At 41.3% G+C, this 24476-nt stretch overlaps 1 protein-coding gene across 4 annotated transcripts in view; it reads left to right on the top strand.

Annotated features, from left to right (window-relative positions):
• Positions 1-23822, top strand: part of PLCB1 (phospholipase C beta 1) — a 405252-nt gene extending 381430 nt beyond the window's left edge. For 2 of the 4 annotated variants that reach the window (XM_068414782.1, XM_068414801.1), the window contains one exon: positions 20519-20607. Coding sequence is in view for 1 of the 4 variants with exons in the window: in XM_068414808.1 (XP_068270909.1) it covers positions 20519-20749 (231 nt within the window). In the remaining 3 variants the exon portion in view is untranslated. Of the gene's footprint in view, positions 1-20518 lie in introns of all 4 variants that reach the window. The other 2 variants (XM_068414808.1, XM_068414791.1) reach the window with 2 other exon arrangements.
• Positions 23823-24476: the final 654 nt, after the last annotated feature.

Consider the following 24476-nt stretch of genomic DNA (forward strand, 5'->3'; position numbering starts at 1 on the left):
ATAAAGAAAGGATTAACCAGGGCATCAGAGCAGGAGGAAAAATTGGGGGACAAAGAGAAAGAATTTATGAATGTGAATCCGTAAAACAGGATTAGTGAAGCCTAAAGGGGAAGATTTAGAGGTAAGAGAGTGAGGTTTTCTGCAAGGAGGAAGGGAACAGAAGACAACTGGGGAAAGGCAGGCAAAGCCTGGAAGAAAGATGAAAGTAGATTAAAGTAAAAGAGGGTTTTTTTATTGTTTTATGGAAGGGTTGATGATTAGAACCTGCTGACAGAATGAAGTATTATTTCATGTCCTCTGCTATCAGGAGACATGATTATGTATAAGCAAACTTCCCGAAAGCTTCTGTAAATACAGTCATGCCAGGAGGTCTTGAGCTTCCACTGTCAAGGGGGTAGCAATAAGCCACCCACCTGTGTCACTGAATGGGTGAATCCTGCTTGCTTTGATTTTTTATTTAATATTTCACCTTCTACTGCTTTCTTCTGGAATGCTTTGATATGCTTTGCTTGTCTTTGAGGAGAGAACTGCCATGGCTTCTCAGTGAGGACTGTATTTGGTAGCAAAACCTGCCTTTCTGCTGCAGTTACCTGGATGCAAAGGAGTTTGGTTAATTGCCAGGCAGGCAGTGTTTGCTTTTCGGTGTCCTCGGGCTCAACTCACACATGTGTGCAGGAGTAAAAGAAACCTAAGGAGAGCTGCAGCTCCTCTTTGCGGCGGAACATCCTTCTGTGGCTTTTCACCATCCTGCACAAGGTCTTAACAGTTGTTCTGTAATTCAGAGTCCTTCCTAGTGGCAACGAAGGCTCAGTTGTGGGAACTACTCCTCTTCCAGTCTGTGTGGTGCTGGTGCCAGTGTTAGCAGTGATGCACCTTCAGCAGGGGTAAAGGCACTCGTTTGCTGTGAGCACTGTTTTGCTCCCTGGCCAGCACCAGTGTGGTGGTTCCTCGTGCTTTCCCCCTGGTTGTTTTATCAGCCTAACTAGGGTTTTTTGTTTGTTTTTTAAATACTTATCATGTATACTTCTATGGCCATGTACTGGCAAGGAAGAAGGAACCAACTCTGTACATTTCATCTATGCCTTGCACAATACAGATGGACTTCTGTACTTCACTGAAAGGCAAATGCTAAGTAGGTTTGATTTATAAAGTTTGATTTATAAAGTGTGACTATGACTTGATTTCTCAGGCTTTTTTACTGTGAATCACCTGTCTCTGCCCACATGGACACCAACATGTTCTTCATGTATCTATACATGTCATTACATGCTTATGGTTTATTTAAATGTTTTTATTGCAAAATAAGTGATCATTCTTTCAAGCACTTGTTAAAAATAACACAATTATAAATATTTTTTAGTTCTCTCATTGTGGTAAGGTTAGAGATTAAAACTGCTAGGTGGGGCCTTGATTTCATGAATGTTTTTCTCTTGGACGCAGGCAAGGCAACTAAAAGTGTTTGTTTCCTGAGCAAAGTAGTTGTGACAAAAGAAAGTAGAGCCCATAATGAATACGTTGGCACCTTGACAGTATTCAAAAGAGTGACTTACTGAAGATGGCAACATTAAATTGGCAATTGCTCACTAGGGAACTGGGATTTCTTTGTTGTTTGTGTTTAAGTGTCAGGAGAATATTGATTTCTCTTCCTGAGGGATATTCTGCCTTCCTTTCCTGAAAAGCAGGAGGATAGGAGTAGAGCTGGGCTGCCTTGAAACAGCTCAGTGAACATTTAAAAAACCAGAAGTACTTGTTTTAACTCTGTTGTCGTCATGCATCACATTTTAAACAATACAAGGCCAACCTCATATCACCTGCCTGGGTCAAATTAGGATATCATGGGAGGATGATGGGGACCTGGGCAAATCCAATTGCTCCTGCACAGCTAGAAGGAAATCAGACCTCGGAGAAGAACCTCCTGTGGTGTCATGTAACCACTTATGACACCACTGGAGTTATTCTTTCCTTTGCTTCGTCCTGCTCTCAGGAATTCCACCTCATAGACTGTGTGAAGGGAATTAATGGTATTAGAAGCAGCTATGCATGCTGGAATTGCCATCTAGTGTACCCTGCCTATGCATGAAAATTGGGAAACAAAATGGATTAGCACTGAGTACGCAGGGAGCTCCAAACTGGGGTGAAGGAATCCATCGCCCCAAGGTTTACCTCGCTCCAAAGCAAATATGAGAATGATGGGAGGAAACTTTTTTTTTTCTTCCACTGCCTTCTTCTGCCCTAAGCTCTCACTGCTGCAACCGTGGGCAAGGCATTTTGAATGCTTTGAAGTACCTGGACAGGAGAAGGGCAGGCTGTGCAGAAGGAAAGAGTCAAATTTTCCTGCAGGCCATAAAGGAGTATCTCAGCTCTCACTCCCATGTGAGAAACCACTGGCTTTGGGCTGAACAAAACTAATGACCTTAGAGAATATTTCGGTACAGGAGAGACATATAATCCTTCTGAGCCATGATAATAGCTGGGCAGAAATCTAGAGAAATGACCTAAATTTACAACTTCATTCAGGAACTGTCTGAACCCACTAGTAACTAGATGTTAGTCATCTATAGGAGGAACTTCCATTTAGTTAACAGCTATGTTTGTCACAGAATCATCTTGGTTGGAAAGGACCTTTAAGATCATGGAGTCCAACCCTTAACCTAACACTACCAAGTCAACCCCTAAACAATATCCCTAAGCACCACATCTGCTCATCTTTTAAATATCTCCAGGGATGGTGACTCCACCACTTCCCTGGACAGCCTGTTCCACTGCTTGATAACCCTTTCCTTGAAGAAATTTTTCCTGATATCCAATCTAAACCACCCCTGGTGCAACTTAAGGCTGTTTCCTCTCATCCTATCGCTTGTTACTTGGGAGAAGAGACCAACGCCCTTCTCGCTACAACCTCCTTTCAGGTACTTGTATACAGCAATAAGGTCTCTCTGGGCCTTCTTTTCTCCAGGCTAAACAACCCCAGTTCTCTGAGCCACTTGCCAACAGCAGAAACATAAGATAAAATTTTTGCGATGGAATAAGAGAATGTAGACTTACAAGTCTGATCTGAACATGCAGCTCTTTTTCTTCCATGCAAAATGGCTTTTCCACTAGGACATTTTGGCCGGGTAGGGATGGCTCATGAGAGCTCTAAAAAGTAGGACCTAAAAGCTACTGCTACACTTGCCTCATCCTTTAAGCTGTGTTTCAAGTGAACGCTTAAGTGCTTGATAGAGTTTTCCAGTGGGACTTCAGTCATATGTAGGTGTTGTCTAGAATGAAGCTGGCATTTTTTCTAAACCTGGATTTTTGTAAGTCTTTTGATAGTTGTTATATACAACCAGAATTCTGCGCGGTGCAGTGTCAGCCTCCATGGTTAATTACTGTATGGCCTGTGGGAATGATACTGCATGTGGTAGCTCACATTCTGACAGCTTTATTTTCACAAAGTAGGTGTTAATGCCTGAATAAAACATATGGTGTGGAGCTCATAGGGCAAATTATTTCACAACCTGCTGACACTGAAGGTTAGTATTTCCAGAAACTATTAGTATATACAATAGCTTATCTGTGGTCCATCTTGAGATAATTTATATTAGTGTATTTAGAAGTGCCTGTTTGGATCAGTTTTATTCTGCAGGGTGTTACATAGGTCAGTGAGATCTCAGTGTAGTGTTTCTGCTCTTAAAATGCTCCTTTCTGCTGAAAATTCTGCAGGTTCAGTTTTCAAAGCAGAGATCAGGTTTCAGGAATACTGATTTCCTGATAGGATTGATGGCCTTGGCAGCAATTAAATCCTTCCCTGTTCTTTTAGTAATACACCTTATACCACGTAGCTTGGATGCTGCTGAAGTTGAGGTGTGATAGCTATAGGAGCCTGTAATACTAAGTAGCATGGAAATTGTAGAAGCTCTTGGGAACGATAACTCACTGTCAGCCTTTTTCTTGGGGAATCATTGTAATTCTGAGCAGGGACTCACGCTCTCCATGGCATAATGGAATAAATTCTGCAGTAATTTCTCCCCAGTTCCATGGCAGTGTTAACGTCTCCTCTTGGCCTGGAGTACCCTTCATTCCCATTTGTGTTCAGAAAGACACTGCTGCAGCTCCCACTTGAAAATACTAATTGGTTGAAAATTAATTCAATTTTTTAAATTATTACTTAGCTTTTTTAGTTTTTAAGTGATTTTTTTTAAGACTGGGGTTAATTTCTTGTACTATTAGCTGCCCTTTAATGGTTGCAACTCCTTCATAAGCAGATTTAGTTCAGTGATATAAACCATGTTTGAGATTTTATATAGGCCAAGATCCTCTCTATTGGCTTCTGCAGGAATTGATATAGTGTGAAAAAGCAATAAGACTGCTCACAGCTCCAGATCTTTTCTGTGAAATAAGTGTCTGTTTTCCCATCCAGTCATCCGTAAAGTAGAGAGTACATATTGTAAGTATGAATGTTGCCTGCTGAGAAGATGAAGTATTCTGTGCCCTGCCGTATTCCTTTTTGAAAAGTTTTCTGGGCAAGTAACCTTCACCACCCAATCTTCCTAGTGTGATCATCTGTTATAGGTGCCCACCACGACAATATCCATTTTCATGTCCAATTCTACCATTACCCAGAGACTTTCAGCAGGTCCCTCTCTTACAATACACTGAAGATCAGAAAAAAATAAAGATCTTTGATAAATATCTCACCAAAGACCCTTTTTCTACCTGTCCTCCCTGAACAAACTGTCTTCTATATGAATATTTCAGTAACGTGAATTTTTATACAAAATCTGTGTTTATGCCAGTGATGTCATTATTTTGATTTACTTAAAAATAATCAGATGCCTTCCCTGTTTTCCCCTGTTTTGTGAGTATATGCATCCACAAGCACACAGACATGTCAGAAGAGGATTGACTCAGTATTCACCCTTGCTTCCTTCCTATAACCATTTATTACTATTAATAGGAGCACTTTTTTAAATAAACATGCATATAATAGAGAACATTTTTAAGTGTCTTTTAAGAGAATCATATATTGAGTGCAGGATACTGCCATTAGGAAATCTCACAGTGGCTAGGCTGAACGTTAAAGGGGATGTGTTTTTTTGTGCACAGAAGTGTAAACTGCTGTTGTCTGAGGATAAAAAGAGCTGTATTACACACAGAAAGTTGACTTTTTCTTATTGAAAAGTTAAACATAGAGTACAGGAGACAGCAAGGTGGAACAGCTCTGTGACTGCTGGTGTAGCCTGCAGAGCAGACTGACAGCGAGCTGCTGCAGTTTGTCTGACTTTAAAGCAGCATCACCCTCAGGTATGATACCTCCGTCAAGCACGCTTTTCAACACAGAATATTTCAGCTGCTTTTTTTCTAATTTCTGTGGCAGGAAGACACCATTCCCAAGATCTGCTTGAATCTGCTGAATGTTATCTTTGACTCCTCATTCATGCTGCAGGCGTAGAGGATTTTGGAAAAAAACACCTATCAATTAATGGCTGCACTTCTTAAAATAATCCCACTTCCCATCATCGCTGCCACCGAGGGCAGCGGCTGCAGGCAGCAGCTGTGACTGCTGTGGCAGTCCATGCTGTGTGCCTCTGACAGATGCCAGCACGAACCAGCTATAATGGTACAAATGCCAAATTGTAGTTTCAGTGTTATCAGTGAAGCAAAATATGACCAGACAAGAGAAATGCAGTTGTCCTAAGATCTGTTCTGCAAAGACAGCAAGACCTAAAAGAGTGGGTTGAAGCCTTCTTTGAGAGCCTAGAGCCATAAGAGCAGGAGAGAGAGAAACTAAAAACGGTGTCTTCTCCTGATGTATAGACCAGATGTTCCTCTGCAACCAGCCTCCCTCTAACTTCTAAGAGAGTAACTAAACTATTTAAATTTCCCATCCATGTTTACCTTGCATTTGTAAATGATCCCATTGCAGAATCTTCTTAGTCAGCTGTCCTTCAGGTTATATACGTTGCTGTCCTTCCTTTGCGTTAATCACTGGAGTTCTTTTCTTTTTTTGTCTGAAAACAGTCATAGCGTAGGATCAGAAAATGAATGCACTGAAAATGCAACACTGCAAATTAAACACATGGATAACGTCTCGTGCCTTCGGTAGTCTGTGTTAACATGTGACAAGACAGAATAGTAAACTGAGAAAGAGTTCTCCTGTGAATTCAGTGCCCCCATTCTCTCTCCTCCTTTATCCGAAGGGCTGAGGAAACCTTTTTTTGTTAGCCAAGACAGCTTGGTGCTTCGGCTTAATTTTCATTGCATAATTTTAAATACAGATCTTGTCTACAGTGCTGCAATTAATGGATAGCCTAAAGACTTATTATTTCAAACTAATTGATATGTAAGAAAGTTTAAATAACATAAGTGATAAGAAATTTTTAGGAATAACTTCTGTAACTAACTCAGAATAATCTTTTTACTGTTACAGAGTAGCAGATGACTTAATCGTTCACTCACCTTCACTAAATCTAATGCCTGTCAGTATTTCTATAGTTCTAAATACAATTCCATGAGATGGGGAAAAGATGACATTTTATAGTCATTGTTCTAAAAGGTTTTTTGGAAGTTAATAATCTCATTCATTTCTGATGTCATGATTCAGATGTCTACCATCATCTGGAATGCTCCTAAAATTCAAGATAAATTTCTATTATCCTCAACAAAAATGTGTACTCTACACATATTTTAAATAGAGCTTTAAACCAAGCAACAAATGTTTTTAAAGTATTGTTTTGCTTCTTCAAATAACTTGATCACTTATGAAAGGCCTTTATTTTTCTAGTGTTCATTAAACTTATCTTCAACTAGATTGTGATCAGAATTGGCATCAGAGAATACACTGTGAAGTTGTAAAACCTCTCAAGAACTTTTTAATGCTTTTGGAAGATGTCAAGTATCGAAGTAATAATAAAACACTGATAGAGCATTAGAAAGATAAGTTCTTGTAATGGAAAGAGGTTTTGTTCTACTGCCAATTTTTTTTTTTTTCAAATAAGGTTTTGCATGGTACAAAACTTTTCCAAGATAGAAGCTACCAATAGTGATACACATAAATGAAATCAGATTAAAAATAAATTGGAGCTCTAAGGAGATCATGTTATGCATTTTGATGGCATGCCTCTCAGTGGAAAAAAAAGCAAAGGACTTAGTGAAGTTCCATGAGATTCATCTCATTTCAGGCTTGACCTTCTGGTGAACTAAACTTTGATGAACTGTATTAACTTCAGAAGGAGAGAAGCCGGGGACCAAATCCAGCACACACTGATGTCAGTAGAAAAGCTCACTCTTCCTATAGTAGGCTTGAGATCTAGCTGAGGTCGTGTGACCTCTGTATGCTGTGGCCCACTGAGATTGGTGAGGAAGGGAGGTACCAAAGGAACGGATTCTCTAAGTAGTTTTAAGTTGTAGTAGCCCTTATTTTCCTGTCTCTGCTGGCTTCTAGGGAATTTGCATATCCCTTCTCCTGGCAACAGGAAGGTCTGACCACAAAACTCAACTGTGCTATTGGCAATATGATTAAGAGATCTGTTCAAGAGGACTTCAAGATGTCCAGCTGCACAGCAAGATGAAAAGCATACTATAGTGCATACTTAAACAGGCAAGCGGTATGACACGCATATTTTCTATTACCATAGCTCACTGAACATATTCCACCACTCTTGAGAAGAGCTGACCTCAGGATCTGTGCTGGCTGGTTGGGGTGCAGCATGATCAGGGTGGTAGTCCTTCACCCATAATAAGCATTAAGAGGGCAAAACACCTTCAGTGGTTTCCCTTCTTCATGGAGCTCAGGTGCTCAACAGAAACCTAGATCAGGTTGTAGGCAAAGAGAGAGAAAGGTGGGCAGGTGTGGATATGAGAATGGCATCTGACCTTCTCTGTGGGAATTTGTTATCTCTACCTGTCTGTTGAAGCAGGCTTGGATTTTAAGCAGCAACCTGGTCCTGTTTCCTAGCCTCTTTCATGCTTTGCAGTTTCCTTAAATTGCTAAGACAAGACAGCTGAAAATCCTGAACCTCTGAAACATGGCTTTTGCACTTCTCCTTTGTGAGTCAGACTACCTCCAGATCTCTGTTGAGGAAGGAGTACGCGCTTCATGCCATTTTGTGCCAGTGGTTCCTTCATTTGACCTGGTTAGTTTGTGCCTGTACTTACATGGTTGCCAGTGCCGTAGATCCAAAACCCATCAGAGTCAGTCACTGTCTTTGTGTAGACTTAAGTGAACTTTGGGTATGCCCTTCAACAGGCATGAGTTCAAGCTACGCTGCACAGCAGTGGGGCAGGCTTTGACTTGTTTATCTAGCTTTATGAAGTTACCTTATATGTCAGTCTGTGCATTGCGGGATGCTTGCTGAACATCATTGAAATAAAGTTTTCTGCATGGTTCGTTTAAACTTGATGGGTAATTAGAGAGTTGCCTGAGTTTACAGTAGTTAGCGTTAATATGACTTTGAAAAAAAAGTTTAAGTAAAAAACAACTGAACTGAAATATTAATCCCTTGAACTTAATCATGAGGATGGCTCCATTAATCTCCCATTGCATAGTACTACTTAATCCAGTAATAGCAGTACAGACAAGAAGAGAAGTGTTTTTTTTCCTTTTAAGTTCATTGTAGTATCGGGAAGTAAAAACCTTCAGGCTATTTTTAATTAGGTTGAACCTCTGGGCAGTGCTGCTCTTACATTAAGCTATGAAGTTTTTAAGAGTTGCAGTTAAAATTCCACACTAATTTTGCTCCTCAAGTCAAAAAAAAAAAAAAAAATGTGTTGTGTAATACAGCACGAAACAACGAGAAGTGGTGGATGAAATAATGGTGGAAGTAGAGAGATGTGAAGATAATAGTAATATATAAACACAGAGCAGCCATAAACAGTATCAGTCTCTGTATCCTTAGTAGCGGTGATACATCTCCATTTGATGTTCATTATAGAATAATGAACATATACATCAACAGATAAATTTGAATTGAGTCCCAACTTTTTGTCATTGTTAAAGTCAGCCTCAAAACTTTCCTGACACTTGGAAGTACAAAGGCCAAAATACTAAGCCATCATTTCTGGAAGATGGAGTATGAGGGACAGTAGCTCCTTCTCCCCTGTTTAACTTCTGCCAGGTTCTGAATGGATTTTTTTCATTAGCTTGTTATCTTAGAAAATAATGGGTCGGTCACTAAATTGACTCATCAGTTGGGGAGAGTCAATGCACATCTCTGCTAACAGTAAAGAGGAAGCCAGTTTCATGTTGTTAATGAGTTAGGAAATATTTTGGAATAGCCTTCGTTGTTACAAGGGATTACAGGACTGCAACTACTTGAAAAGATTTTCAAAGAAACTTCTACGGCTTTGATCTTTATTCAGAGCGTGCTTGCTTTTTAGCTTGCTTTTTAGTCTAAAAACATTCATTTTTAACAGGATATTAACAGAAGGACTGACTGCTCAGTAATTTTCCAAGCAGACTTTTCAACGAGGCTCCATCCTGTAGAGGCTTTCTGGTGTGAAGAGGTAGTCGGTGCAAGGTAAACTTCAAAGTGCAGCATAAGGCTTTATCAGTCTGATTATTTTTTGAACTAATGATGGCTTATTTCTAAACCTCCATGCAGTGCCCTGACAATTATCAACGACATGGAGATTATAGGGAGCATGTACTTTAAGAAACAGGCTGTCTCAAGGTACACGGACCTCAGTGTATGTTTGGAGCTCTTATTACTCGAAGCAGGCTTGAGAGTCTGGGCTGAGTAGGAAGGGCAGAGCGGGATATCACAGTGAAAAGAGGTGCCAGACTTAATCATAGGATGACTCTTTTCCATTGAGTAGCACAGTGATGCCACTGGAGAGAGACAGAAAAATATATTATTTATTTCCTTTTCATTGTCATATTTGAGACGAAATCTCTGTGCATGGAGGGAATTTTCTGCAATACTGATGGGGACTTGTTAGAGACGTCCTGCCAAGAGTCAGATGCAGGCGACACTATAATTATCTATTAGCAAGGTGGATGGGAAAGACTGAAAAACACTTTGTTAAACTGTATTCAGAGTTCAGTTTAGGCAGGAATCCAAAAGCTGTGGTGTGGGTTTCAGCACATTTTTTTCAGATCTGTACTTCATCAGCTCCTGAGCCCTCACACAGGAGGCCTCAAGCACCTGAAGCTTTCATTTCTTGTCTGTCTCCTCCTTCAAAAATAGCCAGAATCTCTTGCTCTGTGGGACAGCACCACTTTTAGGCAAAACACATTATACATAAAGTGGCCCCACGGATTCCAGGACCCCCTGGAGACATCCTGCTCAGCTGCCGTGGTGCTGCGCAGCTCTGAGAGTCCCGCGTTCTCCAGTCCACCAGGGATTTGAAATATTTCTGGAATATATTGTTGCTGTTATAACCTCAAGATGTCATTTAAAAGGAGTTTCCAAGGGACTGTTATGACCTCTTGAGCTGAGAGTTACAATACTGCTACTCTTCCAAGGCCTGTGCTGTTGGACAGTCCGCTGCCTGTTTACAGGGTGCCTTGGAGGCGTTGTGGAAGTGGAAAAAATCACTCGTTAGAAGGTAATGGATGCACTGATTTTTTTTAGTTGTTTGTTTTGAAGACAGTATCCAAAATATGGATGGCACTTTATAAAAGGACCAATTAAGAAGCTTTAGTTGAGCTATGTCACTAGAGTCATTTCTCCTGGATCCACCCCAACAAACTAAGGGCAGTATCTGATGATAGATGAGATTTCAGTGGAGTTTCTCTGGATTTACTACATTGAAACTGAGCAGATTCTCTTTTGCTTACAGTGAAGCTAAATTATTCCAGTGATAATGAAAAAAAGCAGAACCTAGCCTTAAAATGCTCATGGAGGGGGGATTTTTTTTCCCATTCATACCAGCTCAAATTATCTTTATTCATATGCATCAAGAGATGCATAGGTCACGTATTTATAGAGTCATCAGAAAACCACTTGACAGCTTAAGAAAGCATTTTATCCACAAAAGGAAACAATTACAGAAAATAATCATCAGAAAGAAGAGCGAGTCCAAGTATACAGCTTACAAGGCACAGAGCAGGGCTTTGCATGAGAATAAACTGCTGTGCTGATGAAGAAATGGGAAACAAAAGTTATTGTGAAGAAAATCTTCCCATAGACTTCAGTACAAGCTGTCTCTTTAAAGAAAATGCAAGAGATCTGAAATTACCACTACTAACACAACTAGGAAAAGATCACCAGTTTAGGCTTTTGCTGTAAGGAGCTTCTCTAACTCAAAAGTTTTCAGCAGAGATACAGTACTGGCTTATGTATATATAATGCTTGTATAACTTGGGGAACACTGATGGGCATCTCATCACTCAAACACTTATTTTTTTAATTAGCTCTTGGAATAGATGTTGGTTTGCTATACAGAAAGAAGATAAGAGTTTCTTTATGAGTGTTAAAATCTAGGAGCCCAGGTCCCAGGTTTCTTCACAGTCCCATTGGTTTAATTGAGGTTACAGTTAATAAAGGTGGAGACACAGATTGATGAAGGCCCTAAGGTTACAGTCTACTGCCTTGAGACAGCAGATATGAAAGGACTCATTTATATGGGGACTTGTACATTAGGGAGGCATAGCAAATCACTTTCACTTTAATAGGCAGAGACACGAAGCTGAAACATAGAAGATAACAAGGGAAGTCAAAGGGGGAGTATATGAATAAGGGAAGATAACACAGTATACAGTTTGTAGACTCCTTGGCTTGTGATGTGCTTCAGCTGTTACATGATTTTTTTCAAGCCCATCTTGGGGCAGTTTCTGAAGGACAGTATCTGGCCTGTGCAACCTGTTGCCATAGGAAGGCAGGGGTGGCAGTAGGGGATCAGTCAAAAATACAGCAACTCCTGAGCAAGCGCCACTGGTCTCAGGAACAGCATGGAGACCTTGCAGGGTGGGAATATTGGCTTGGTGTGTTAGACCTTGTGTGAAGAACTAGGGGAGCTTCATCTGGGAGAAAAAGGGTGTGGGGTGGGGCTGGCAGAGAGAAAGTCCTGGAGCTGGTGTCTCTCGTGTCTGTCCTGGTCTGAAAAGTAACCATTATTCGAAAACGCAGTGATGGGCATGCACTGAGACTGAGACGTCCTTGTCTGAGGACAGGAATCATTAATGGGAGCTTTCCAGTCAGTGTAAAGACATTTCCCACACTGGCTGTTGTTTACCTAGTGCAATGCTGTTCCCTGTGCCATCTCTGATACTGAGCGCCCTTAGATTTCCTTCAGACTCCAGCATCTTATGAGATAAAACCTCAGCTACCTCAACAGTTTAATTTCATGCTTAGCTATATTGTCTATGAGTAGCTACGTTAAGCCCAAATGTTAACGTGGTGGCATGTTCCTTTTTGCACTTGCTTGCAGTCACTGGGAGAAAAAGAAAAGGGGCGCATTTGTAGTGACAGGACAAGGGGGAATGGTTTTAAACTGAAAGAGGGGAGGTTTAGATTAGATATTAGGAAGAAATTCTTTACTGTGAGGGTGGTGAGACACTGGTTGCCCAGAGAAGTTGTGGCTGCTCCCTCCCTGGCAGTGTTTAAGGCCAGGTTGGATGAGGCTTTGAGCAACCTGGTCTAGAGGAAAAGTGTCCCTGCCTGTGGCAGTGGGGTTGGAACTAGATGATCTTTAAGGTCCCTTCCAACCCAAACCATTCTATGATTTAGGTGCTCTCTGCACATGTAGAGATGCTAACTCCTTTCACAGGCCCAGATAAACAGCTTCCCAAGAAACTGCATTTCCCAGCTGCTTTCTTTGGGCCATTCTTCCACACAGCAGAGGTGGGTATATCGCTTTCGGAAAGGTCCTGCAGAGGAGTCCTGGGTTCTCCTCAAACCCATCATCCTCACCTCAAGTCGCCGTCCTCTGCAGCCCCTCGTAGCACGTCGAGTGCTGCAGAGGGACTGCAGCCATGAGGTGCAAGGACAGCTAAGCAGTGGTTACTCCTTTGCCTTTCCAGCAGAAATCTGCTTAGTGGAGGGAATAACATTGTCCTTAATAAGAAACTCCTTCTGTTTCCAATTAAACAAAAATTGCTGCTTATAAATCACTTGATCCCCGAGCTCTGTTCCTCAATTTCACTCTGCCTGTTACTGAGCCTCCATCTGCTTTTAACAATTCCTGCTACTCATATGTCTTTTAATGCTGTATCCCTCCAGAATGGCTTTCTAATTAAGTAAGCTCTGAAAATGAAAAGCAGCAGAACAGCAGCTTGCTTTCTGTCTGTACCCTTAATCTGGGAGTCCTCTACGTGCTATTTTGGAAGCTAAATTGAGGTCGCTGACATTATGCATATTTGTTGTCTGATGCAGTCTTAAAAGCCCCAAATCCTCTATTGAAAATCATCTTTAGGCACATAGGTCAAACATTTGCAGGAAGAAAAATAAGTATTTGGAGCTTTAGCAGATTTAGAGAAACAGGGGAGGAGTGAGAAAGGGGCCACAGTCCCAGACCAACCAGTACTCCTGTTGATATGCTTTCGCTGACCAGCGAAGAGATCAGTGTCACTGGTGTTAAGAAAATAAACAGTTCCAATGACATGTGAAAAGGAAAATGGGAGCTTTGCTGAACAGAAATAGCCTGTCGAGGTTGCTGTCCCCCCTTTGTTATGAAGCGTGTAGTGACCAGTTATTGCCTGTTGTCAAAACACGTTGTGCTGAAATGGCACAGAAGAAATGAATGCAGTTGAGCTTCTCATCAGTAAAACTAAAAGAACAGGTACTCTTAATGTGGAATTAAATGCTATACTGCATGTGGGTAGTGCCACGGTAATTACGGATACAAATTAGTATCACACTTCAACTAATGACTAAATACATTAACCAAATACCAAAACCAGTCCTTATTTTGATATTTTGCTGCCCTCTGCCTCAAGGGGAGATAGCGCAACTGACACATTTTTCACACGTGGATTCAGAACTCAAAAATTGTTAAAATCTTTTTAAAAACTTGAGAATAAAGGGTTTGCTGTTGGAAATGTCAGACATTGTTGGAGATACCAAACTGTTTAGTCCTCAGAGTGCATTTGCACCTGGATTGTTGAGCCAGGATATTTTGATTATTTTTCATTGATAATTCACTGCATCATTCAGAGCAAACCCGAGTATGATCAGGAAAACGAAGTATTTATGAATAATGCAAAATAAGATAGATTTAAAAGGAGGGATAAAAGAAACACAAAACTCAAAAAACTGGCCTTACAGAAAAATTGCAAGTGGAATGGAAAAATCTGAGACTTAAAGAGGTTTATTTTGAGTCATATCAAATTTTTGCAGCAGAAGAACTTAATCAAAACAAATATGGCCATAATTAATGTTGTTGAGTCAACAAAATTGCATTTTGGTGGGTGGGGTTTTTTTCACCAAAATGTGTAACCAGTTGTATTTCATACGTAACTTTCTCAAAACATTTTTGCTTGAAGATTAATTGTTTAGATGCTTTTTAAGTAGTGACCATTGTGTTATTTTTTAGTTGAAAATATATTTTTAAAAAAAGTGAGCTGGAATGAATCCCAGTCCATGTGGAAGTGGGTTGGTTTTGCATGAGATAACTAACTGCCTCTGGCATGGGATCTTACATCAGGAGAATGACGCTACAAGGTCACACTGCTGTGCAGACCAAGCGTGCGGTATCTCAAGCTGTACGGGGAAGGAAGAGAGGGGAAAATTGTTTGGAAAACACTTTTCATTACTGACTTCCGAAACGCTGCTTTTAAGGTACAAGGGGAAGGAGCAGCAGCGTTCTCATTAACAGCTTCAAAGGTGTTGCTGTGGCAGGAAGGGAGATGGGTAGGACATGGTTTCCCCCACAATTTCCCTTTCCTTTGGGCTGCCAAAGTGAGGGGGAGGAGGTCAGATGCACGCGGTACTGCGTATCGGCCGGCTGTGTATCCGCCTCTCGTCTCCCAGCCATGGAGGCTGGCTGCGAGGTAGATGCAGTAGACTCGCACAAGATGCTGGCAACAGCACCAGCCCATAGAGGCATTCCCAAATTTCCTGTGTGTGTGATAGGGTCATGTTTTAGTCCACTGGCTGTTTTTAATGCACACAGTAAGGTCTTTGCTCCTGACACCTGAGATCCAAGATGCGGTTGCCGTTTATGTTTGTGCAGATACCTACTTCCCGTGCCTTGAGCTACTGCAGAACTTTCCTTAACTTTGCTCTACAGCTGAAACTTCTGGTAGCTCATTATTAGATTCTTATACCTCATTAGCCCAGCTTGTTTGCTTTTCCACAGTTCTCTTAAAACAAGCCTGAAAAAAAAAAAAAAAAAAGATTCTGCAGCAGTCAAAGACGGATGAGATGTATTTCAGGTAGTGAGAAGGGAAAGGAGTTCAGTATTCGAAGCTTAAACTCAGGGACAAGATAATATGAAACACTGTAAATGTGGAATAATTAAGGATTAAGGGGTTCAACATATTTATATTAATTTTTAATTTTCTAATTTTTTTTAACCTAAACACTCCATGTGAACTTCAGCCCTCCTGGTAACTTGTGTTGGCAGCATGTTGCATTTTTCATGTGATCGTTTTATTTTTGTTCTTGGTAGAAACAGAAGTTCATTAGATCACATTGCAAGTATGCAAAAGTCTGCAGGGGCTGGATCAGGAGAGTCTGAAACCACAAGTTCTGCTTCTGTAATTCTTTATTGATCACAGTTGCTGTTTTTAATGCTCTGGTCACTATTTTAATGCTGTATTATGCTATGTTATTGTGGTAGTTTTAATAATAACAGCTAGGAATAAATGCTATAAGTAGTTTTAACAATACCATGCATTTCCTGAGTGCATTTTCCTTGCTTTAAGCTGAATGGCCATATTCATTTTCCCCTCCCACATTCCAAGGATGGGTTGCCGAGGCCTTTCCCTGCCTGATGACCCTTTTTGGAAAGCGGTTGTAGCCAAGGACGCCGAAGAGCCCTTTGCATTGAGAGGGAACACGAGGCGACCAGCTGGGCAGCTGGCTGGCCGCCAGGAGCTCTGCTCACTAAGGCACATCCTTAGTCACGTAAAGGCCCGCTCATTTTCTGTCCCTACGGCTAGGGGCCGTGTCGGTTGTAGTCAAGGTTCAAAGGGTACAGTGGTGTTCGTCTGGGGCACGAGGGTGCGCGAGGCCAAGCCCCTCGGTCACCCACGCTGCCTAACGGCTGGCTGAAGTCAAAGGGGCCCCTCAGGCACGGCTTCCCTGGGGAAACCCTTGTGGGGTACAGCTAACAGAGGCAGGACAGTCGCAATCAAAGCCTCACTGGATCTAGTCTTATTTTGAGCAGGACAACTTGGTGGCCCCGTGGTCCACAGCTTGTTCGAAGCCCGTGCTGGTGTACGTCTAGTTTGATAAGTGATCATATAAACAGAGTGGAGGAGAGCCCTTGCAAACCAGAGGCAGCTGAGGATGTCACCTCCTCAGCTTTGGCCCCTGCCTAAGCTTAATTTTGCTCCTTGTTCTGTAATTTGGGGATAATAATACTGATATTTGCCCCTTTTGTAAAGCTGATATATCAGCTGATGTTTTTTAGCTAGCACTAGCACTGTTGGGTAAAAAATAAAGGGTAGGTAGACAAAAGCATACATTCAAGGGTTAGAGCTTCTGGCCACAGCCATCCAGAGTGACTAACACATTCATCTCCTGTCCCCAAGGACCCCACTGCAAACACTTATTGATGGCTCCAAATTTTAAAGTATTAACTCATTGCCTGTAAGAAAAATAGATGGGAGTGTGATTTACGTGTACAAGAAATAATGTTTCCAACCCCTTGTGGGATACTAAAGTGACATGGAGGTGACATTAATTCATTTTTGTTAGGGGTTAGAGGACAGAGGTTCTATAGGAGAGCAGATAGAGAGATAACAGAAGAAAGAAGGTTGTTATGTGTTAATGGGAACAGTGGTCCAGATAATGATCTGCCCGTCTAATCATCAGTCTCATTTTCCCACCCTTGTCTGGCTCCAAAATCCTGAAAGCAAGTGTAGGTCACCTTGTTTAGTGGCTAGCGAGCAGAGAAGTCGGGGTAGGTAGACTAGTGATGGGAAACAACCCAAGGGGACAGCAAACTGAATGGTAAGGCCACACTGGGCTGGAGTCTGGTGGGATGCTGGTTGTGCAGAGAGGTTTTCACTTACACACACACACTGACATAGCACTTTATCATGCCATCAGCAAACCAAATAAAAGACGTACATGACCACTGCTACTAACGGGAAGGCAGCTTTCTGTTAGTGAATGAACCGTAATGTCCCTGTAAACCCACAGAATATGGGTATCGTTGTCTAACAGAAGGATACTGAGGCTTTTAAAAGAAAACCAGCTGGGCTTTTTTTGAGCCAGATGGTTTAAGCAGGCAACTTGTTTCTTTAACCTTGACCCACAGTGTTGTGCCCAGGGCTGGTGGTTTAACGAGAAACACAGCCAATGCACTGCGAGACAGTGGTGGGTTTGCAAACCCCAGGCTCGCTGAGGAAGGCTTCAGTGAGGGGTCAGGTCTGGCAGTGAGACGGCTGCGTTGGGCCCAGGCTCACCCGTTGTGCTCTTCCTTGCAGCTGGAGTCCTGTGTGACAGCTTGCTGGTCAGGGAATGGGCTCTGAGGTGCTCGTCTGAAGCCGAGCAAGGGGAAGGACTGCCAGTGCCTTTGAAATCGAAAAGAGAACTAATTTTTACACACTGTTGCAGTTTTAATCAACTCTCCTTGTCTACTGTCTGCTCCTTCTGAACTAACTTCAACCTTCTCATGATTAGATATCTATATAGACTGTCTCTGGAGACACTGAAGAGAGAGAAGTAGCTCAAGATTCATGTAATTTCTATTAAATGCTCGACTTAGGGGGGATTATCCGCTGGAGGTGCTTTAGGAGGTGAATATTAGACACAATTGCTATCTAACAACATGCTTATGGTTGCACTGGGTTCAGATAACGTTCAGTTTCTGAGGGATTTCAAATATTTCTGTTGCTCTTAAACCTAATTAAGCAAATTAAGGTTCTGAAGGAAGTTGAGAGCCAGGAGACTTTCTCTGACTTTTGATTTTACATACCTCCTTCTACACCTGAGGTGCCCAAAATTTACAAATTCAGTAATTCCATGTATGACAATGAAGTGGGGAAACGCAGCAGCCCATCTCTGGCTCAGACATTCCTGTATAATGAAATTCATGCCCTTTTATAAAGCTTTGTCTTCTAGTGCTTTGGAGCCTTTCCCACGATTCCTAGATTTATAAAAAGATACTGTATGCAGAGCTGCCTCTCACTGCAGGAACTTTAACTGGCTTTGTGGGGTGCTCGGACACTGCTGCAGATCTGCATCAGCAGCCCAGAGCCCGGCTAAAAACACTCCTGAACAGGAGAAGATGGTGGCACTTGGTGTGTGTGGTGCACAGCGTGCTCAGAGCACGCTGGCAGGCACTGCCTCTGCCATCACTCCTGTTTGTGATTAACCCAAGGAATGTTTTGCCCCAGGTTTGGCATAGATCTCCCTCTAACTGTGATAGCGTCTTTGGGTAATTGTTGTAAATAAACAGAAGGACTCCCCTTCCCCTCCCTCCCTCTGTTTTTTTTTCAGCAGCGCGGGTATTTAGCAGTGAACTGTAACCAAAAGCATGATTGCACCATGATGGCAGACCTTTTGCTTAGAACATAATCTTTGGACTTGCAGTATGACCTACTTGAGTGCCATGCTGCCATCCCTCTGAAGTAGAGACCAGGGCACACGTAGCCTCTCAGTGGTTGAGAAGCCCACTGGGCAGCAGGAGTGGAGTCCTAGGGCTGCAGTGAGGGATGATCAGCATCGTTTGTGGGTTTTTCCTGCCAACGACACAACGGCACTGTTCCTCTGATAATACGTGGAAGTGTTATCAAAATGGAGACAAAAGGAGGTTCCCTTCAAAAATTTGTATCTAGACAGAAAGCCTGAAAACGAAGGAGAGTAGAAAAAAAAGGGTGCTGCATGAAAGAAGGGTGTTATGGTAGTGATGGTCTAACAGCTGATACAAATATATATTTTAGAGGCAGGGTGTATTTAATGCAACCATTTGTGCCTCAGACCCAGTGTTTGTCAGCACTGTGACACCACGGTGGGAAACTGAGGCCAAAACAGCAGGAAAATTGCCAGAAACAATGCAGGAAAGGAGCTTTAGTAGGAGAACCAACGGGAAAAAGCCAGATCTTAGATCCTGAGGAAGAAAACTGCAAAATTTGTCTAATTAAGGAATGTAGAACTAGACCGGGTGAGCTAAGGACGTTGATTTGCACATCAGGAGAAAGGAGAAGAGGCCTCACAAAAATAAAATCAGAGATGCAGGATGAAAACCAGGACAGAAGCATGGGGAATGGGATTGGAAGGGCTCGGAGGGAGGGGCAGTGGTAACGTCACATGCTGTGGACAGGTCAAGGATGGTAAGAGTAGTGGAGGTCCCAATGTTCAAGTGAAAATTTGTATTATCTGTTGAGAGCCGTCACAATGAGGTGAAGGAGACTTGAAACTAGGCAGGATAGACTCAAGCATAGAGCTGAAGGACCAGAATTCATAGCACCTATATTAATCCTGGAAAAAATACAGCTCAAAATCCAATTGCCTAAGAAACTATAGTGAAACTGCTGCAGCTACAGTTAGCAGAACCTCTTTTTAAGAAGGTGGGTGGATGGATGGTTGGATGGACGGACGGACAGAGCGCTAGCAGGGTTTGCCTTTGGAACTCACTCCCTTTGCTTCCTGCTGTGCTCATATTGGTCATGATGAAAAAATTGGCTTTGTCTTCAGTTGAAAACTTCATACACATTAATGTTTTTTAAATAATGGATCGTGCAGATCCTAATATGGGCACTAAAAACAAAGGCTATACAAATAAATACTGGGAAAGGGCCCACAGCTTCCTGAAGACTGATAGCCAGATTTCTTTCTGCATGCCTTCTGCATCCTGCTGATGAGATGACACTTTTTCCCCAGTAATGTCCAAGACACATACTGCATTAATCAGATAATGTAACTTTCCATGATCTAGCCCTTAGAAATGTAATTGGACTTTTTTTCCCCTCCCTCTTTGACTCCCTTTGACAACTGACTTTTTCCTAATGGTTTCTCCAACCCAAGAAATCTGGCAAAAGTTATTATATTGTTCTCAGAGCAATGTTTGTGGTGTGATTAATGTGTGATTAGCTACCTGAAGCTTAATAAAGGCCTTGCTCTTTCAAAGGCTTACCCGTGATCCATACTGCACTTCAATCGGGTGTTGTGAAAGCCAGTGGGAGTATGGACACCAATGCAGTTAAATCCACATATATTTTAAGGATTTGGGTACCCAGGGATGGTACCCAAAACCAGCCTGACGCACAAATGACCGCACGTTCCTTCAGCTTGGCAATGACTGCATGGAAATCGATGGGTGTATGGGATGTGTGGCGCGAATATGAAAAAGAAAGCAATGTATTCTTGAACCATGCAAAAATGCATTATTAATTCCCCCCCGCCTCGTGTGGCATGTTCCCTGTACTGTAGCACTGGTCTCTTTAGATACACCTGAAGACAGCTTGTCTCTTTTGTTGTAGTTGCAGGTGGAACTTGATCAGGAATATCAAGACAAATTCAAAAGACTGCCTTTGGAAATCCTGGAGTTCGTACAGGAAGCCATGAAAGGGAAAATCAGCGAAGATGGAGACCACAGTTCTGCCCCCTCTTCCCTGGTATCTGACAGTGGAAAATCAAATCATAAACCTCTGCAAAGTGAAGAGGAATTGGAAGAAGATAATCCAGAAAAAGTGTTTGATACTACTTTTTAACTGCCCAAGCAACAATCGGTGCGCCAGGGCGCACCGCTCCCCAGCTGCCCATCTCCGCTCTCCCGACGCGAGCTGCCACTGAAGCACTTCGGGAGGCAGGAGGAATCTGCATTCAAGTGCACATTTCCCAAAAGGAACATTTTATAAAAAGTATTGTGCAAAGGTCTTCATTCTCATTCTTCATCTTCTTATTATTCTAAAGCTTAGTGCAGTTGTAATGGGAAAATTAATATGTTAACCATCCTCTCCTCTTTTTTTTTTGGCCAATTTACAGTGGGTAATTTTCTGGCCGTGTTCACTGTTAAGAATGTTTAATGAAGACCAGTGTGTTGTACAGAGACAAATGTGTGCAGATTTCCTTTTGAAGTGCCAGTGCAAAGTGCTCCAAACTAATACAGATCCTAGAGAATATTATAACAGTACTTCATCATATCTGTTTCCTTCTTTATAACTGCACCTTGACAGCCGTACCATCATTTTACATTTGCACTGAAACATTTAATCCTTTTTAGCTTTGCAAGCACCGGTGGCTTGCTGTCTTGATATTATGTTTATCACGTGGAAAGAAATATATTTGCTGCTGAAAATTCTTGGAACTGTGGGGACAAGAGGACAAAGAGAAGAACTCTGCCTGGAGATTGTCGGTGTCTGTGTACGTCTGTGTTTGTTACGCTGTGTGAGCGCATATATGTTTGTATATATATATATATATGTAGCTATATGTGCCCACACATCCATCTATATACACACACGGCATGTTTCTGTTTGGAGTCGGCGTGGTCTCTTGGCCAAGTGAAATGTTTCAGGGATACGTGAATAGAGAGAATCTTTATGAAAGCTAACATCTGGGTTATACTGCTATAAAATAGTCATTGAGTCATAAAATTCTTTTTTGTGGTGTTAGTGTTGTAAATCAAAGTAGTTGTAGAATATAAATTTGATATATATTTTGCAGACTCAAAAGTATTGATTTTAAGTATCATATTTTAAGCTTACTGAATTTGATAGGATTATAAAATGTTTAGGACTACAGTATTTGAAATTTAACAGAATCTTCCATTATTTTTAAGGCTGAGGTTCAGTTTTACTAAGGTCTGAAATTAAAAAGCAAAATATAAAAACCTGATCACTGTTATTTAAAAATGTTTATTAATCCGTTTAACTGACTTCTTAAAATTAGAACAATCAAAGTTAGCGTACTGTACAAGATGCTTGAGAGAAGTAACAGCACATTTTCAGAAATTTGTATCAGACGACAGAGAGACTTTGTGAAAGTCAGGATGTTTGAAAAGGTGAAGAAATGCTGTTCTCTGGATTCCCATACGAACAGAAATAAGAATTACAGAACATTAGGGATGAATTCCTACTTGTACCCAAGCCAATGCATAATGCTAAAGGCCTTTCCCTCAGCCCTGTGGGGCAAAGGATAAACTAGCTTAAAAGACACAGATCTGCGTGGAGAGGCTCGATCCTGCAAACTCGCCTTTTCCTGCGCACCGCCGGGCTCGGTGCAGCCGCGCTGGGGAATAACGTTCACGTACGTGTTTGCAAGATCGGGGCCTGACTTTGTATTAAAAAGCAATCGGAGAATGAAGTCGATTACATAGGGAGGCATTTTAATACATCGTAAGAGTTAAGTTACTTTACTTCCATTCCCTCAGGATTTTAGTACTTTGAAGTAACTTATTTTATTTAAATTTAAGCAATAAAATACAAATCAAGCTTAAGTTTTCAGATAAATAATGGTGTATATATATATAAGTTCAAATCTTGGAAAACAAACAGTATTTTGATGTTTCTTTTTTAAACTTAAGAGCAGAAAGAAAGAAAAATTGCACATTGTTTGGAGATCATATTTTGGATTAAACTATTCTGGTTTATGATGATGAAATTAGGGAACATGAAATTCAAAAATCTGACTTTCACCTTAATGAAAGGTGAATCCTCTGTTAATCCTTGCACTTTGACATCAATCTTAATCACTCATTGAAAACGTAGAGAGTCAAGATGTAATGCTGCATTTTATAAAGCAAAAATGACATATTGTCTAAATTATTAAAAGAATAAACTGATAGCAGTGTTCACAATAAAACTGAAGACTATCGCATTATAGAAACCGTTGCACAGCGCAGGCTTTTCGGTAGAATCTTAGCTCCTTTGGATGTCAGCACTACATTCCTGTGGACGTCAGCGGAGCCAGGACTTCACCACAGTCCTCAAAGCGACTTGGGCAAATACCAATTAACCTTTTATTTATATTTAAAAAAAATAAATATACCGGTTGGATGAAATATACTATCAGCTGTAGTCATTTTACAGTCCGTTTGTATTCGACCATTTCCTGTACTCACATTTTTTAATATCTGTACAGTGCCACTTTCTGCAGGTGTAAGGTAGCGTGTAATACTGTACATCTTGCATTCTTCAAACTATTTCAGTGAAACAGATATCATTTAATATTGATATTACTTGAATTAGAGTAAGATAATGAAAAAAGGGTCTTTATGATGTGCAAGTCTTGTGCCTTTTATGTATTTGCCTTGTTCCGTGTTGAATGTGTGGAAATGCTGTATCGTGGACTTGCTGCTGTATAGAATAGAGCTGTCTATATTAAACTAGTTCGTGCACTTCAGATATCTTTACACTACTGAAAATAGCTTGGTTTCGGCAGTACAAACAGAGTTTTAAAAATTCTAACGAAGGCCAGACATTTTAGATTTAATATGTTCATAATTATGTTAATTAATGCTCACGTATTAGCTAAACGTTCACTGAAAGATAACTAAAGGGACGTCATTGCTTGCCTTCCTTTGAAATCAGTGTTGCTCTTGTACATTGTATTAATAGTGTCTGTGATTGATTAGTCCTTGATGATTTGCTTTCGAAGTAGGATGAAATATTTCAGTTAACATGTACATATTTCTCGGTTCCTCGATCTATGATTGTTTCAGAGGCATAATTCACATTTTTGTAAAAATTTCTATGCAATTTTGTGGCATGATGTTTCTTCCACTTGTAATTTTATGTGCTTACATTACAGATCCAAAGGACAAATAAAAATTTCTTAACACAAGACGGTTGTTTTTTCTGTTCATTGACTCAAGAGCCTCAGTTGACTCAGGAGACCTTCCCCTGACCCCTGTGCTCTGGGAAGGGCAGTGCCATGAGGAGTCAGTGAAGTTTCCCTACAGGCTCTTGTGTTCCCAACAACTAGAACAAGAAACAGAAGGTGCCTGGGCATCCCCTGCCCCTCCCAGCAAATTGTGTATTTCCTGGTGCTCTGAAACAAGGGAAACACCAAAAAAGTGCACGGCAGCCAATGAACCTGTAAGGAAATTTATGGGTTTACAGGACAGGCTTTTTGTCACCATTTAAGGCTGGGCTGGCTATTAAATGGATGACAGATGCTCTCTGTTAACTCTTTCCTTCCCCAGAAGGGAAAAGGAAAAAAGAGAGAGAGACCTATAGGTTGGAAAATTAAAACAGCTTTAATAAAACAGTAACAATGAGAAAAAAGTATAATAATATTAATGGGAATAATGAAATATATACAAAACCAATATTGAGCTCCCCCCATGATGGTCACGTCACCATGGGACTCACAAACTGGAGTCACGACCAGATGGGAACGGGATTCAGGAACACATGGATTGGGATCGGAGGCAGGAGAACGGGCAGAGTCCTCCTCTGACACGGGCCATAGGGGAAGAGAGCACGACCCTCGTGA

This window comes from Nyctibius grandis, chromosome 1, assembly GCF_013368605.1.
Source record: "Nyctibius grandis isolate bNycGra1 chromosome 1, bNycGra1.pri, whole genome shotgun sequence".
Lineage (NCBI taxonomy): Eukaryota > Metazoa > Chordata > Aves > Nyctibiiformes > Nyctibiidae > Nyctibius > Nyctibius grandis.